Source organism: Vicia villosa, linkage group LG6 (genome assembly GCF_029867415.1).
Source record: "Vicia villosa cultivar HV-30 ecotype Madison, WI linkage group LG6, Vvil1.0, whole genome shotgun sequence".
Classification (NCBI taxonomy): domain Eukaryota; kingdom Viridiplantae; phylum Streptophyta; class Magnoliopsida; order Fabales; family Fabaceae; genus Vicia; species Vicia villosa.
In genome coordinates this window covers 1,556,792-1,574,467 of record NC_081185.1, presented here as the reverse complement: position 1 = coordinate 1,574,467, position 17,676 = coordinate 1,556,792, and the positions used below count along the sequence as shown (strand labels likewise).

The 17,676-nt window shown below is 36.1% G+C and overlaps 1 protein-coding gene across 1 annotated transcript; it reads left to right on the top strand.

Annotated features, from left to right (window-relative positions):
• Window positions 1–9,207: 9,207 nt before the first annotated feature.
• Window positions 9,208–16,223, top strand: LOC131608713 (uncharacterized). Its single transcript, XM_058880230.1, has 4 exons — window positions 9,208–10,583; window positions 13,652–14,223; window positions 14,337–14,556; window positions 14,747–16,223. Exons 1-4 carry the CDS (start codon window positions 9,342–9,344, stop codon window positions 16,097–16,099), a joined length of 3,387 nt encoding a protein of 1,128 aa, XP_058736213.1. The 5' UTR covers window positions 9,208–9,341; the 3' UTR covers window positions 16,100–16,223.
• Window positions 16,224–17,676: the final 1,453 nt, after the last annotated feature.

Below are 17,676 nucleotides of genomic sequence, written 5' to 3'. Positions count from 1 at the left end.
CTACTTTGCACGTTTATGTATATCGTAACTCTTGTAGACAAGATAATCTGGTTTGATTTTTTGTTAACTGGAACACTTGTATCAAGTCGTCCGATTTGCATCTTACAATTTTTTTGTTGCATGTATAGAATTTCTCTATAAATATGTAATAAAAATCAAATAAGTCTAAAATATAAAGATAAATCAATGTGGACGAGAAATGTGCAAAGCTTCAAATAAATACGCAAACAATAATTCATCCTCGTCAGCACCAACTTGTTGAAGATAATGACGAAGCAAGGTAGAAACACGAGCCCAACTCGGATCAGATGGTCTTGCTTCGTAAGCAAGAACTGACACCTCTCTTGGCGTATCACGAGGGGGCAGTACCACACGAGGATGTGAAACATGATAATACCACTTCGGGTATCCAACATATGTATCACATGGAAAGGTGGTCAATGGTGTTAGACATATCACATCAACGATGCTCTAATGGTAACCAATCTACTCATCATCAATATAATCAATCGTCATATAACTAGGAGGTAGGGTGGAACATACTGCATATATCCAAACTAGCGTATACATTTGTTATGTAAGTAAGGAACAATTGTGTCACCCCACTTCAAACACTCTATGTACAGACATAACTCGTCAAATTGGCGCCATATTCTATGATCCTTAAATGGGTGCCATATGACGTCAGTAGGTGTCAACTCGTCCAAAATAGGTCTCAACTCATCCACCTTCAAGACTTTTTGCTTATAGGACCATCTTATAGCTCGAGGAAGTCCACAATTATCAAATGCTTTCTAATTCTCTCATATTTTTCCAATTGTTGGAAAAGACTCATGAATCCAGCACTGTTACAAAATTAATAAACAAATTTAATAAATAAACTAAATTAAATTAAATAAAAATAAATAAATACTAGTAGCAGAGTAGGATATCCACCGAGCTGATTGTAATTGAACATGGAAGCATCTCTGAGATATTTGTAAAGGGTAACCAATGTAGTTGCTCCCTAATTGTATTCTATACTTCTTTCCAAGTCCGTAAATAGTAATAGATATCATGCCTTTTGAAAAGCGTAAAAGTCTTGGCGACAAAAATTATGAAACCCACCAACATCAGCATATACGTTTTGGTCGCACATTCCCATCTACAAACAACTCGATGATCTTTAAATAAGTTGTATAACCACTCCAACTTATAATAAACACCTGCAGCTACGAACATGTTATATTGTGTCACTATGTGACACTGCTAAATAATCAACACCAAGTTTAACAACAACTGCTTCAGTGACATCTCGAGGGCTCAAGAACACGTCGTTGAAGAGTAGGTGAAGTCAACAAGAGACGTTGTTTAGAGTAATGCTCATCTCGCCAAATTGCAATTGAAGTGAAAATGTCTCTCTATTTCAATCTATAAAAATCTAACTATCGAATATTTCTATTTCTATTTAATTTTACAATTGCACCACCGAATTTTTAGTACGCTATTTTTTGATTAAGTTTTGAGAAGAATATTTTGAATATTATGAAAAATTCAGAGGATGAAAGGTTTAAGTATGTGGTGGATTTAACATTCCACCCTCCAAATCATGTCTAATACCCCTCAATTTTTCTTAATTCTTAAATTGTCCTTGAACAGATTTTGCGAGTGGCAAGAACGAAATTTTCGGTATAAATTTTTTCAAATATTTTTTATACTACCTAAAATTTCCGATAAAATTTGAAAAGTGCTGTAATTTATCAGAAATTTCCGATAATATAAAATTTATTTATTTATTCGAAAATGAGGTAACAGATTTTTCGAAAAATCCAATAATTTTTTTCGAAGAAGTACCGAATCATAAATGTACTAGATATTTGGTTGGGTTTACCAAATTACTGCGCATGATAATCCTTACCGAAAATATAAATTTCCAGTACCGAGTATTTGAAATATCCGGTACGTAACACATGTTAATATTAATACCGGAAATTTTACTGGATATTTCAAATTTCCGATATGAATTCAGTGTATAAAACTACCAAAAAATTTAAATTTCCAGTAAAATAAAAATACCCGAAATTTCAAATTTCCGGTAATATTGGGACTTAATTTTTTTAAAAACTTGAATAACATATCATAAATGTCTGTAAAATAACGAATCGTCTTAATATATAAATAAAATAAATGTTATACATATCTATCATTACAACATCACAACTGTTTTTGCATCCTTGGAAACATTTTTCCTAATGTCTGACTTTACAGTCAATTCTTCCCAGTGTCTAAACCGACCCGCATATGCTGATTCTCATGCTTTTGCATTATTAGAACAATTATTCCTCCAACGACCAGTGACGGGAGGTAGTGGACAATTGGATCTCAACTTTATCTGAATCCAATGATTACCGTTGATAAAACCAACAACAATGATCGTATGTCAACTCGTGTATGTGGTTGGAGCTATGAGAAGTGGGAAAAATGTTATGTTCATTAACATGGAAAGAGAAACAAACACAACACAGTATTTAGAAGCAACAGGGTAACCCATATTAGGAATCGTCATCCATTTCTCGTTATCCTAAAAATCCAGGTGTTTTACGAGTAATGAATTACTAACATCAGAGACAATATCATAGAACAACTTGGAAAACAAATCCGCGTGTTGCTGGATTTGAGTATGCAGTTGTCTTCGAACATCATAACATGCATCTTCCCCTCATCCTAAGGCAAATGAAATACAACGGAAACCATAATTTCCATCTGTTTCGACATCAATAATGTCATCGATGTATGGATGATAGAAAGCAGGAAACTGTGACAAGTATTTGGTTTTTGCAAAATTGATATAAGGTTGCTTACCAATCGACATGGTTGAAGATTGACTTCCACTTGGTTGTGTGCATGATCTCTTTGTAGTCTGACTCCCCTACGAAGCATCAGCATATTCTCACTGACTTCGATCACGATGCACATCACTTTATTCCCCTTTTCTACTCTTCTTAACTTCTCTATTTGACTTGTATTTCACCGACAATGGACACACTGAAGATATGGATGGATACACAATATCACAAAATTTTTTCTTCAACGCCCTTTCACCCACAATATCCATAGTATTGAATTGTCACCTCAACTCTTCGCACTTCTCTTCTTAATCCCACGTCCCCTCGTCAAGACTCACATCATATTCTGAAATTTGTAATTTTATCTAAAACACATGAATAGATTTCAAAGGTATAGGTATGCCTAGAATCTGGTAGCCAACGAGCTCACACGCATACGGTAACCCATGTGTTGTTCTAATGTAACAACCACACCTCTGCTTGCGCACCAACAAATTTGACTCTTTCTAGTTTCTTTCCCATGATTTGTATACACTGTCTTGAAACAAAATTGTGCAATTTAGAATAGAATGGAGTGTTATACCGATGCTCAATGTTGACGATACTTTTTTGAAATAACACTTTTATGGAACCTAGCTACAACTTGAACATTGTGTTCACAGCCTCTCAACTTGCACATAAATCACCATGAGTTGTCGTCAACATGTTCTCCAGTCTCCAGTGTGCAGACTCCACCTTAGAAATCATAGACACATTAAATAAACAACTAACAAATAGAAAACATAAACATATTTTATTTTAGAATGTACTTGTTTGATGTTATGTTCCCTAAATGAGTGACTCTGTTAGTCCATGCAACAATAAATCTTTCCTTATATGGTGTTAACCATGTCTCTTTCACATACTTGACAGATGACAGAATATCACCACAGACACTCTCGAAGTGGTTGAGATGTACATCAAATTCGTCTTATGTATTTGAATACATCATGTTGTTCCATTTGTCCATGACATGTTCTTGTCTTTCTGATTTGACATAGTCTTTACATTTCATGCTATCATTTTTTGAAATATGAAACGTACACAGTAAATAAGACGCATTTGGATACACATAATCAATGGCATTAATTAATGCAAGTTCCCGGTCCGTCACCATGACATCTGGTAGCAACTTCTCATAATAGAACAACTCCTTGAGTCTCTCTAGTGTCCATGTGAAGTTCTCATCCCTTTCATGTTTCAAATATGCAAAAGCAACTGAAAACATCAATTTTGTTGATGTAACACCAACAATCTCAAGCAGTGGTAGCCGTTACCTGCATGATTAAAAAAATTATTCACAAACAATATCACTATACATATTTTTAAGATAGGAGAAGTTAATATTAATATTCTAACCTGTTTGTCTTGTACGTGTGTAATACGGTGGGAGAACTGACTTTTTGAAATGTTGCGGATAGCAAGAGTCGCCACCGACTTTTATTTTATCCAATTGGAAAGGCAAAAAGAACAAGAAAGACCTTTTAAAAAGAGATTGAGTTCGAGGGGTATGTTATACAAAGGGAAGGTGTAAGCACCCTTTGTATCCATGATTATCCACGGGCTCTTAATCGCTTAGCTCACTTTGTTTGAAGTGTTTGAAAAAATGTAGTGTGTGATTAGAAAAGATTTTGAATAAGGACTTTAACTTGTAAATAAGTGTAGCCTTTTGGAAATCATTTTGAAAAGGAAGTGTGAAAATCATTTTGAATGTTTGATTTGAGCAAGCAATTAAGAACTACCTACCCTAAGTTCGTCTTTCTTGTTCTTTAAGTCTTTCGTTTGAAAGGGCTATCCATACCATAAGAAGGATAGGTAGTCCTTTCATTGGATGTAAAGGGTCATCGAGGGTCATCGTTTGCCATAAGTCTATCCATACCATAAGAAGGGTAGGAAGTCTTAGGAAAGGATGAGAATAATCATTTAGGCAACCAGTAAGGATACTTTAGCATTTGAAGGGACAATCATCATTTATCGATGCAACATCAAGGGACAAGATTATTTTTAAATCGTAGGCAACTCGAAGGGACTATGATCTTTTTATGATGATTTTTCGTAGGCAGCAAGCTAAGGTATCCCTACATCTGAGGGACTTTGACTATTTTTGATCGAAAAAGGCAGAATAATATGGATTACCCTAAAGGTGTGTGGGTGCGACAATCATGTGAATTCGATTTAGATATTTATCTTGTATTAGGCGAGCTAAATTCAATTTAGAGGTTACCACTCCCTACTTTACTAACCACGCAATTAATATAAAATAAAGGCATAAATAAGAGTTCATACGCTATTACAAGACTTCGGGGAGGGGGAATTACAAACCAAACAGGGGAAAAGGCAGAAAACTTAAAAGGAAAAAATTATAAACCTAAACTATTACAAGAAAACTTATTGCGACCTATACACATTTTCTAGAATTTTAAATGACAGAAAATTAAATAATTGAAATAAAGGAAAAAATTTAAATAAAATGCATATTAAATAAAAGCAAAAAATAAGAGGATAAAATTAAACAGAGGGCATTCGACAATCAATGGAATATGAGATGAAAAGATAAATCGCGCCTTGAAAGAAAATAAGGGATACATGTTTTTATGGTGATAAATTCTAAATCTTGAGGATTAGTGAACAAACCTAAAACTAAAATTAAAATCTTGAGGATTAGTGAACAAACCTAACAATAAAATTACTGTTAAAGACCTTACGGCTAAAAAACCTAAGGGTACAAATCTAAGGGTAAAAAACCCAAGGGTAAGTTAATGGACAATACATACCTTTTGAGTTATCTATAGTTTCCTGATTAAAGGCTAAACTAAAAACCTAATTATAATTTAATTTAAACCTAATTATTATTTTATTTATCCTAATTAAAACATTGAAACCTAAATTATCTTATTAGTTAAAATTAACTAACCTAATTAAAAATTAAAATTAAATTAAAATTATTAATTAAAGTTTAAATTAAAATTATTTGTTAAACCTATATTTGAATTAAGTGTAGTAAAAAAAGAAAAGAAAAATAAAAGGATTATATAAATAACAATAAAAAAATTTAAAAAAACCTGACGTCTGATCTTGTGTGGCGCACCTGGGGGAGTCCATGGTGCACCAACGTATTTAGGAGCGCTGGATCTGGGGAGCCTTTGATCCAACGGCTGGAAGCATGAAGACACATCGTACGTGTGTGGACGAGTATGCGCTGGATCATGTTGATTTCAAAATTCTGCGTGCGCGTGAACTGGCCAATGGGGGAGTGACACGTCCTCGTCTCCTTCCTCCAGCCGTCGTCTTAGCCCTGTGACTTTTACCCACAGTTTGGTTTCGTTTCCGTAGCCCCTGCCAAACACAAATAGCAAAATACGCAATAGAAATTCAAAGTGAAACCATGGATCAACTCATTTTGATCCCCTGAGCATGGTGGTGTCCTTTGTTTGGCCTAATTTTACCTTAAATGTAAAACCCCAAATTGAAGCTTCAAACCCTATTAATGGCGGATTCTCCATACAAGCAAATAAACGCAATTAAACTTCCAGAACCACACATAGCATCACGATAAACACAATCATGCAATCCAAATTCATTTATAATGCACCAAATTATGAAATCGAGATTAAATTTTTTTGGCCAAACCGTGACTTCTAGGTGTGCGTTCTTGATGATTCAGGGCCTTGTAACGATTGGTACAACTTCAGAACACCTTCAGGAACGTGCTTGAATCTTTAAGATGCCTTGAATTAGCCTCCAATCTTGAATTTGATCATTCACTTTTCTTGAATTTTTAAGAGCTTCACTGTGGTTTTTGGCTGCAGAAATTTGTCCTTTTTTCATTAGGATTCCTTGTCCATATATAGTAGATGAATTTTAGGTCATAACTTGAATCAAATCTCCACTGAATCCTGAATTGGAAATTGATGAATCTTGATTTTCAATTTTTTCTAAAATTGGCCAATTTGCTCATTCTCTCACCAATCTCAATTTCCACGAACTTAAGTCAAATATATTGTTTAATTGGTGATTGGATTTGGTTAAAATACTCTCTCCAATCAAATCTTTGATTATTATCCTAATTACTTGATTTATATCATTTTTAAAATGAATAAAAATCAATATAAAATAAAATAAAAATTAGAAATTCATGGCATTGGGATTAGATCTCCTTGATGGCTTGAGAATCAAGATTGAATCATAACAGATTGGGCTTCTTTGCAAAAAAATCCATTTTGATCCTTGTTTGCTTCATGTATTTCTTCAAAAATTTGCCAACTTCAACAAGTCATAACTCTCTCAATATATGTCATATGAAAATGTTATAGAACTTTTTGGAAAGACCAAGATGTCCTCTGTAAGTCACTTTGGAACCTTTTTTGTATTTAGAGATTTTATCTTGATGATATTGGCTTTGACAAAAAACAGCTTTCGGTTGACTTTCAAAAATACCCGTAATGTTTTGGCTCCTATCTCTCAAATGAAGCATTTTTTGCCTTGGCTTTATAGAGACAAAGTTGTAGAGAATTCAATTTCACTAAAATTGAGATTTGGTTGGGAAATTTCTGATGAAGCATAAGAGAGATATGATCAGTCAAAGTTGGGTTGACTTTCTCCTAGAAACCCTAATCTAGTAACTTTAATTTTGGATGATTTCTAAGCTTTCCTTGATGAATCATGATCAATATTTGATCAAATGATGAATGTGACTTCAAAATATTGATGTTGACAAAAAATCAGGAGTTTTGACTGTAATTTGACCATAGTTGACTTTCAGGTCAAACTAGTCGACTATTGATCATTTGAGCAGTTGACTGAGCAATATTGGGAATCAGAGCTTGGAACTTAGCATGAGGATCCTTTGAAGCATATGAGAGGCCATGAGACCTATTTGAGGTCTTAAAACTTGATTTGACCTTGAGAGAAACAAAACCCTAGTTGTGGCTTATTGCTTAGGAGACAAGTAGATGTGCCCAATTCTTGCATAGTGTTGAGTCCTTGAAAGTGATTTGAGTCAAAATATGATGGACAAATTTTGAGGTGTGACAACGTGCAATAAAAAATCAACACCAGAGAAAACATATTCAACAACTTGACATAGTCGGGGTGTTTCCAGAAGATATCAACCACAATATCTGAATTATCCTTATTTATAGACCAACACATGTATTTCTCTTGGTGAATAAGGCTCAATAACATTTGCATTTCTATCAGCGCACCTCTCTTGCCCACTTTGTAGGTTGCTCTAGCTCGATATATCTGGGTAATACTCGTGAGATTTTCCGGGTCTTTGTCTTTAAAAACAGACGCGATGTACCTTGGTGCCATATTGTACTTCGTCATGTCATTCACAAACTTTCTTTCATCATCTTTTAGATGCCCCAAGATGTCATGACCTAACATATTCTTATCTAGTATATGTTTATGCAACCCACATTTAACCACCACCTTCCAACCAATATCACTCGGAGCAGATCTCAGCCTAAATGGGCATCTAAGCCTCATAGTAGAATTTCCATCAGAAAGGGCCGTAGCTTCATTTTTTTTTGTAATTTCCTCCTCGGTCACTGCCCATTATGAATTTATCTTTCCTCCCTCGCATTCCACAAGCAGAATCGAATCGAATTGTAACAACAGCAACACCATGAGTTCTTCCAATAGCACTTGCCAATTCTAGAACCTTATCTCGTGATTCAAAAATCCGACAATCTCAAAAACGTACAATCACATAACTGCATTAATTGATAAAAACAACAAAAAATTGTGTATGAGTAAGGTAAATATACCGTATATGTCACGAAGTACTGCGTAAGATCACTGAAAGAATCCGTAGAAGAATCTGAAGCTTCTGGTTTAGAACCGCAAAGATATAAAACTTCATTTGCCATTCCGGAAATTTCACGTTTAAAGAAATTTCCGGTACACACCAGAAATTTGAAAATTCCGATAGCGAACGGAAATTTGGGAAATTTCTGGTAAGGGATAATGAGTTCTGTAAAAGTATCAGAAATTTAAAATTCCCAGTAAATCGCACCGGAAATTTGAAATTCCTGGTAAATAGATACCAGAAACTTTTGAAAATCTAATAATTTTCGGTATCGTATAAATAAAAGTACTGAAAATTTGTTAAAAGCTACGAAAATTTACTTTTTAGTTATTTTTTGCAACAATAATTTTCTTTTAAAAAATAGTAAAATTTTTGAATTAATAATATAAGATATTTTAGAAATATTGTAAATTGTAAATTGGGAAAGTGGCAGATAGAAAAGGGGGTGGCATGTAGATTCTTTTCATCTTCATTCCATAAAAACCCACCAAGCCTAACAAGCCCGCAATTCCACAACTAACCCAACCCAAATCCAACAAACACCAAAACGACAATCACACCCACCGTTTCAGTTACGAATTATCAGCTTCTTCTCTACTACGGGTTTTCTCTTCTCTCTTCAGAGTGTCCCAACGAGCTCCGTCTGAGTCAACACAGACCCCAAAATGCTTCAACCCCGTTCACTCCGTCCCTACATTTCCATCTCTTCACCCCCCTCCTCAAACCCTAACCCTAACTCCAGAGAATCCATTTCTCGATTCACCACCAACAATGAATTCCCTTCATCACCATCACCATCTTCATCCTCTTTCTCATCTTCATCTTCCTCCTCCAGATCTCTCAAAAACCCTACCACCTTCTCCCACAACCACCTCATCGCAATCTCCCTCATCCCCTCCGCCTTCTTCCTCCTCGACCTCGGCGGCTCCACCGTCGCCGCCACTCTCATCGTCGGCCTCATGATCTCCTACATCATCGACTCCCTCAATTTCAAACCCGCCTCCTTCTTCTCCGTCTGGATTTCACTCATCTTCGCTCAATTCTCATTCTTCTTCACCGCTTCACCTTCTCTCTACTCCACTTTCAATTCCTCCGTAACCCTAACCATCCTCGCTTCCTTCCTCTGCGGTCACACCACCTTCCTCATCGGAATCTGGTCTTCTTTACAATTCAAATTCCTCCTCCTCGAAAACCCTACCGTCGTCGCCGCGCTCGAACGTCTCCTCTTTGCCTGCCTCCCGATCACCGCCTCCTCGCTATTCACATGGGCGGCTGTTTCCGCCGTCGGAATTAACAACTCCGCTTATTACCTCATGGCGTTTAATTGTTTTTTCTACTGGCTTTACTCTGTTCCGAGGCTTTCGTCGTTTAAGATTAATCATCATGCTAGGTTTCACGGCGGTGAAGCTCCGAAAGATAGTTTCATACTTGGTCCTCTGGAGAGTTGCATTCACACTCTCTATTTGCTTTTTGTTCCGCTTTGTTTTCATCTCGCTACGCATTACTCGGTTGTTTTGTCTTCGTACGCTTCGTTCTGTGACCTTGTTTTGCTTTTCTTTATTCCGTTTTTGTTTCAGCTTTATGCTTCTACTAGAGGTGCTCTCTGGTGGGTTTCTGATAATGCTGCTCATTTGCATAGTATAAGGCTAGTGAATGGTTTTGTTGCTTTGGTTTTTGTTGTGATTGCGTTGGAGGTTAGGGTTGTTTTTCATTCGTTTGGGAGGTATATTCAGGTTCCGCCGCCGTTGAATTATGTTCTGGTTACTATTACTATGCTTGGTGGGGCGGCTGCTGGTGGGGCTTATTCTATGGGTATGGTTTCTGATGCGCTGAGCTCGGTTGCTTTCACTACTTCTGCCATTGTTGTCAGTGCTGCTGGAGCTGTTGTTGTTGGATACCCTGTACTGGTGAGTAGGTTTTGACTTACTTTTGAGATTTCTTGCTTCAATGGAATTCAAATTTGTTTATTTGTGGTAGAGCTATTTGATTCTATATATGATTCTATATTTGAATTATAGTTGTCCTTTATTCTTGGGTTGGATGAATCCTGTAAAATATTAAAAAATTTGTTGCTAAAAAGGAGCAATTCAGTCAGTTTTCTGGTCCTTCTTTGATGTGCCTGTAAGAGACTGTAAGCGTTGAGTTGAAACTGATAATGTAAACATGCTAGGTAGTCAAGTAGATCTTAGTATGATAGTTAAAACTTTGACAGATATATTTAAGGCTGAGCTTTGTGGTGCATGGTAGTAAAACGGTAGTAAGCAATTGAAATATGATGTTTGTTTGTGACTTGCAATGTGCTTAGTATTTATAAACACGAGTAGTTGGGAACAGTTGTGTTTCTTGTGAGTCACACGGTAGCACATGATGAAGCTACCATGAGTGAACATATCCAACGAGCTGCAAGCTTATAAAAGAGTGTGGCTGAATTCAATAATAGGTACCTGTCAGTGTTCCGATCTTCTTTAAACCCATCTTGCCAGAAATTACTCACACACTTAGTTAAACAATGACATCTTGTATTCTCTCAGTCTAAATTAACCTGCTTCAGATGAGTAAAACCACAGTTTTGTAACTTGAAAATGTAGTGCTATGTCACTTAATTGTAGTTCTTGAAAGGACTTTTTTATTTATTCAAAAAAGCTGCTGTCAATCAATTGAGGCTCTATGCTAAAGTTCATTACTTTCTGCTTCATGTTATGTGCCTGATTAGATTTTTTATGTGTTGTAATATGTGGCATCTTTCTCTGTTAGGGACTACAATGACCAAAACACCTTGAGTCACACGACTCTTCTCCAACCTCTGGCACATTCAACCATCTTCACCAGTTCCTTTGATAAGCACTCTCCTTTTTTCAGATCCCTTCAATCTTCTAATGTGTTGGGCAGCTAGAAAAGCAAAGGCTTATAAAACATAACTTAGAGCTATATATTGAATGGTTCAATTGTTGATGTTGTCTTTGCTTAAATTGTTTTTTAGCTTCCGCTCAAGAATTGATAGTGCTGTAAAACTTCCCCATTCACCATAATGGCACTATTTATTACTTTGATATATAGAATTTTTTAGCTTCACTTCAGAAGTTTGTTGGTGTAGGATTGGTGGCTTCAGAATTTTTAGCAAGCTAAGCCTTTTAGCTTTATGGCCTTAAAATTTTTTTTAAGGTGAATTATTAGGGGTATGTAAGGTTATCGAAAATGTAAAGATGATGCAAGAAAAAAGCTTACAAATATGGAAGGTGAAAGAAGGGGTCCAGAATTGTAGGGTGGTCTTAGAAATCAATATTGAGAAAGAAACAACGAGAGAAAGAGAAATGGATAGTCTCATGCATGAAGTCCATGTCTTCAAAGTATTAAAGGGAGATAGAAGAGAACACACCCTACCTGAGTGAGTGGAACATCTTTTGATTTGGAAAAGTGGAGGATGGTTGCATTGATGAAGGTGGTATTTGTTAGAGGTTGAAAAAGAGGGACATGACTGAGGTTATTTAGGTTATTTTAATCCATAACAGAGACAAATGCCACATATTATACTTGCATAGATGCAACAGAGTATTTAATGTGTCAGGTGAGCAGGTCTGTTAATGTTAAGTAACTGGACTTTATTTATTAAATTTCCCTTCTTTCAAAGACTAGACCTATAATGTCCCATACTCGAAGAGGTCAAAATGCTGGTTTATTCTTCTTTGAATCTTTTCCTTTTGAACCCTATTGCTTTGACGGTGTGACATTGTCTATACAACCTCGTTTGTGCTGTCGTCTGGACTACACATCTTGAGTGTTACATCATTTGTGGTTGTGGAGCTTAAACTAAGCTGTTTCTGGTGGCCCATGGGGTTTACGTCTTTCCATGTTTCTGGTTTGTGCAGGATTCTCTCGGCCTTTGTGAGAGCTTGGACTGATTCCAGCTGTGATACTCGTTTGATGTTGTTTATCATTAGCTGTTTTTTGGTTGTTGGTTCTTCATGTTGGGTGTCAGGAAAATGTCATCTATTGTTCCTGGTACTTCTATTGCTCCTAGTGGTTACGTGTACGTGCTAGGCTAGTGCTAGTGCTCCTCTTGTTATGGAAGTAACTATATATATTTAAATACTTTTTATGATCATGATTTTATTGGAATCAAGCCTTATTCGTTTTTTACAACATGAATATTTATGATAGATTCTTAAATAGACATAACCCCTAATATCTTCTATCTAGTGTTAAGATTTCATAATTTTACATTTCTACTTCTTTTGTCTGACTCAAGCTAGGAATTACTATTTTGTCGACTTTGTTGTAGAGAATAATCAGAAACTAAAAACAAGATTTGCAGGTTTCTTAGGATATTAGATGGTGATTTAAATGAAATTGATTGGATTGGAGTATAATTACAAATTTTCAATTCCATCGTTTGTATATTTTTATGAAAAAAATGGAAAGAGACTGGTTTCATCCTATACCTCCTAAATTGTAATTTGTAACAGGGGAAATGAAGGGTCTTTGGTTTGGGAATGGAACAAAATGCATCCAATAATATTCATTTCTATTCTGTCCTATTTCATACAATGAAGGCAATGTGATTTAGTTTCATACTGTCATTTCATTCCACTTTATTCTATCCCATTACCATTAATCTTACCATGGTATATATCTTCTCAATTTGTGCCATTTTGCATTTTATCACTAAATTGTGCAGTATCTAGTTTTATATCCTCATCAACTCTGTTGTGTCTTGATTTTCTGTCTACCGGGTGATTTCTTTATCCACTATCATTAAACATTCATGATTCACCCCACTAAATAACCCTAAAAACTAATCAGGACATATCTGTATTGGTTGGCTGACTTCCCGGTGTTTTTCCTGAACTATTTGAATTTTTCGTTTACTGGCTTCTCTGGTACATGATTACACTACTCATTTTGATGGTTAAATATTTAATTAATTTACCCGTATCATTTACACTCTGATTGATCTATTATCTATCTTGATTTGCAGTTCCTGCCCCTGCCTGCAGCTGCTGGCTTTTATTTGGCTCGATTTTTTGAAAAGAAGAGCTTAACTTCATACTTTGCTTTTGTTGTTCTTGGGAGCTTGATGGTCACATGGTTTGTGCTGCACAACTTTTGGGATTTAAATATTTGGTTGGCTGGCATGTCCCTTAAATCTTTTTGTAAGCTGATTGTTGCAAATGCTGTCCTGGCTATGGCTATTCCTGGTTTAACTCTTCTGCCTTCGAAGATAAACTTTTTGTCTGAGATCAGTCTGATAAGCCATGCATTGCTCTTATGCCACATTGAAAGCCGATTTTTCAGTTACTCCAGCATTTACTATTATGGATTTGAAGATGTGGTGATGTATCCTAGCTATATGGTTGTTATGACAACTTTATTGGGTTTAGCTTTGGTGAGAAGGCTATATGTGGATCATCGAATTGGAGGAAAAGCTGTTTGGATTTTGACTTGCCTCTTTTCTTCAAAGCTTTCCATGTTGTTTATTGCATCTAAGTCTGTTGTATGGGTTTCAGCTGTCCTCTTGTTGGCTGTTTCCCCCCCACTACTTCTTTATAGGTAATTTTTGCGAGTCTCTGGATTTTGTCAGTTTGAGGAGGGGTTTGACCGTAATTATGCCTCTGCACTTTATTGTCAGCCTCATTGTACTTCATTATTGTTGGATTTTGCAGGGATAAGTCAAAAACAGGTTCTAGGATGAAACCATGGCAAGGTTATGCGCATGCCAGCGTAGTTGCCTTATCTGTATGGTTTTGCCGTGAAACAATTTTTGAAGCCCTCCAGTGGTGGAACGGAAGGTCTCCTTCCGATGGTTTAATTTTGGGCTTCTGTACACTGTTGATTGGAGTGGCTTGTATTCCAATTGTTGCTATTCATTTCTCTCATGTTTTGGTATGTTTAATTATCCAATATACTGTTTTGCGATGTTTGGTTTTGGAGTATGGACTGTGGACTACTCATTATCAAATGCAAACCTGTATTCTCTCATGCTAGTTAATTAGAAATCAGGGTTGACATCGTGCCTTCCCGATTCATGTAAGCTATTTAAAGACTGACCTTAAGCTTTTTGTTTATCCTGCAGTCTGCAAAGAGGAGTCTGGTGCTTGTAGTTGCAACTGGTCTACTTTTAATTTTGATGCAGCCACCTCTTCCTTTGTCACTGAGTTACCAGTCGGACCTTATCAAAACTGCCCGCCATTCTGCTGATGATATCTCGATTTATGGGTTTATAGCTGGGAAGCCTACCTGGCCATCTTGGCTTATTATTATTGCTATTTTGCTTACTCTAGCATCCATTACATCTATCATACCCATTAAATATATTGTTGAACTAAGGACTGTTTACTCCATTGTTATGGGTCTTGCCCTTGGTATCTACATTGCTGCGGAATACTTTGTCTGGGCAGTAGTTCTGGATGTTTTGATTGTTGTCACTATGGTTTGTGCCTCTGTTTTTGTTATCTTCACTCATATGCCCTCTGCTTCAAGCACAAAGCTTTTGCCCTGGGTATTTGCTTTACTTGTAGCTCTCTTTCCAGTTACTTATCTTTTGGAGGGCCAACTGAGAATTAAAAATATTCTCGAAGATAGTGAGATAGGAAATTTGGGCGAGGAGGAGAGGCAGCTTACAACATTGCTTGCTATTGAGGGTGCCAGAACATCTCTTCTTGGTTTATATGCAGCAATTTTCATGCTCATAGCGTTGGAAATAAAATTTAAACTTGCTTCAATTATGCGGGAAAAGGTCATTGATTCAAGTGGAATTCGACATAGTCATTCTGGTCAAAATGTATCTGCCAGCTCTCTGCCAAGAGCAAGATTCACGCAGCACCGCCGGGCTTCTACTGTTCCTTCTTTTACAATAAAGAAGATGGCTGCTGATGGAGCCTGGATGCCTTCTGTTGGCAACGTCGCCACAATATTATGCTTTGCTATATGCTTGGTCCTGAATGTTTACCTTACTGGTGGCTCAAACCGTTCTATATTTTTCCTGGCTCCTATCCTTCTGCTGCTCAACCAGGATTCAGATTTCATTGCTGGTTTTGGGGACAAACACAGATATTTTCCTGTGACTGTTGTCATCTCAGTCTACTTTGTTTTAACTGCCTTATATAGCATATGGGAAGATGTTTGGCAAGGTAATGCTGGTGGATGGGGTCTTCAAATCGGTGGGCCAGACTGGATTTTTATGGTGAAGAATTTGGCACTCCTTGTTCTTACGTTTCCCAGTCACATAATTTTCACCAGGTACGTATGGAGCCATTCGAAACAGAGTGACTCACCACCATGGATAACTTTGCCCCTTAATCTGCTTCCTATTGCATGTACAGATGTTCTCAAGATTAAGATCTTGGGTATCTTAGGAGTTATATATTCACTGGCCCAGTATATAATTACTAGGCAACAATATATCTCTGGTCTCAAGTACATCTAAAATCACCATGTACTCTGTACTATATGTTGTCAATTTAGGTTATATCCGTGCTTGTGCTGACTAACTTGTTGAGATTTGTATGAGAAATATATTTCGAAATGCATTTTTGTTATTGCTAATAGTCTATTTAATCTATCTTGAAAAATATAAACAAAATCTTTTTTGATAAATTAGTGTTTTGGTTATTTGTAACTGATGGTAGTTTGATGCATAACTAGCAAATTAACAACATCCTATGTTCTGAAACAAAAGAGGAGTTTGTATTAAGATGTTTGTTTATAATTGAAGTGTTGTATTAGTTGATAATAATATAAAAGAAGATAATAATATAAAAGAAGCCTAGTCAGTCGGTAATGTCAACATTGTTAGATTGGATTGTCTTGGGTTAAAATCCTTGATTGTCCCACATTATGTTTCTCTTTAAAAAGTTCAACAAAAAAAATAAAAACATAGGAGAAAATATGTTTGATAACAAATTTTCCCTTTTTGTTCAACATGTATTTGTCACATCAAGGGAGTAGAGAGAGTTTTGCTTGGCCCTTTGCTATGATTTTGCTTTCTCATCATTACCTTATAAGTTATAACAGTGGGCAAAAGATGACATCAATAAAAATATCCAAACCAAGGAACAGAAATATATTGAGAAATAATCAACAAGCCAAAGAAAAATACCTCTCCAAATCATTTCTTATCAAACAAGATGAAAAATCGAATTAAACTGACCAAGCAGTTTAACAATCTAGTTCTTCCTCAAGGGATCAAAGAGACATCATCAAAAGCTTTCACAACCATCAAAAAGTTTGTTTTCAATCAAACCTTCTTCAAATTTTCTCCTAAGCTATCACAGTTTCAATTAATTCAGCAAGAAAAACATTTGCAGCCTAATAAAGAAGCTATCACAGTTTCAATTAATTCAGCAAGAAAAACATTTGCAGCCTAATAAAGAAGCGAAGCTTCACAAATGTTCCATCCTATCATTCATGAAACTTCCCCCTCAGGCATCAAGAGCCGGATTTTTAATAGTCATCCCATCAATGTTGCATTTGAGCCAACCAAGAACAAGAGGATGTCACAAAACATCAACATATTGAAGATGTCACAAGAGGATGTTGAAATGCATAAGAACAAAAAAGTTAAACATTGATGCCAGAACCACTTGATCCCCCATAACTGCGATCGGGAGGGGGATGAAACCACTTGATGCCAGAACTCGCCTCTGAACCGGACTAAACCGCTGGTTTAAAGTAAAAAAAAAAAGTTAAACATTGAAGAATTTGAATTTGGAGAAAATGTTGGAGATACATGATTTCCAATGAACACAATTGCCATCAAAACAAGCATCGATTTTGAGGAAAGAATACTAGGATTCCAAGGAAACATGTTGCACAAGGAAATTGGATTAGGTTCGACAATGAATTCATAAGCATGATTCAAAGTGAGAATGCACGTTTCAATGCAATTCCAAGCTCTCATATCCTCAACAAAATCAAAAGAATGAAGCAATTAGAAACAATTCTAAGCATATCAAGAAAAACCAACATGAGGTTTTAGGGAAAATACCACAATTGTTATCAATG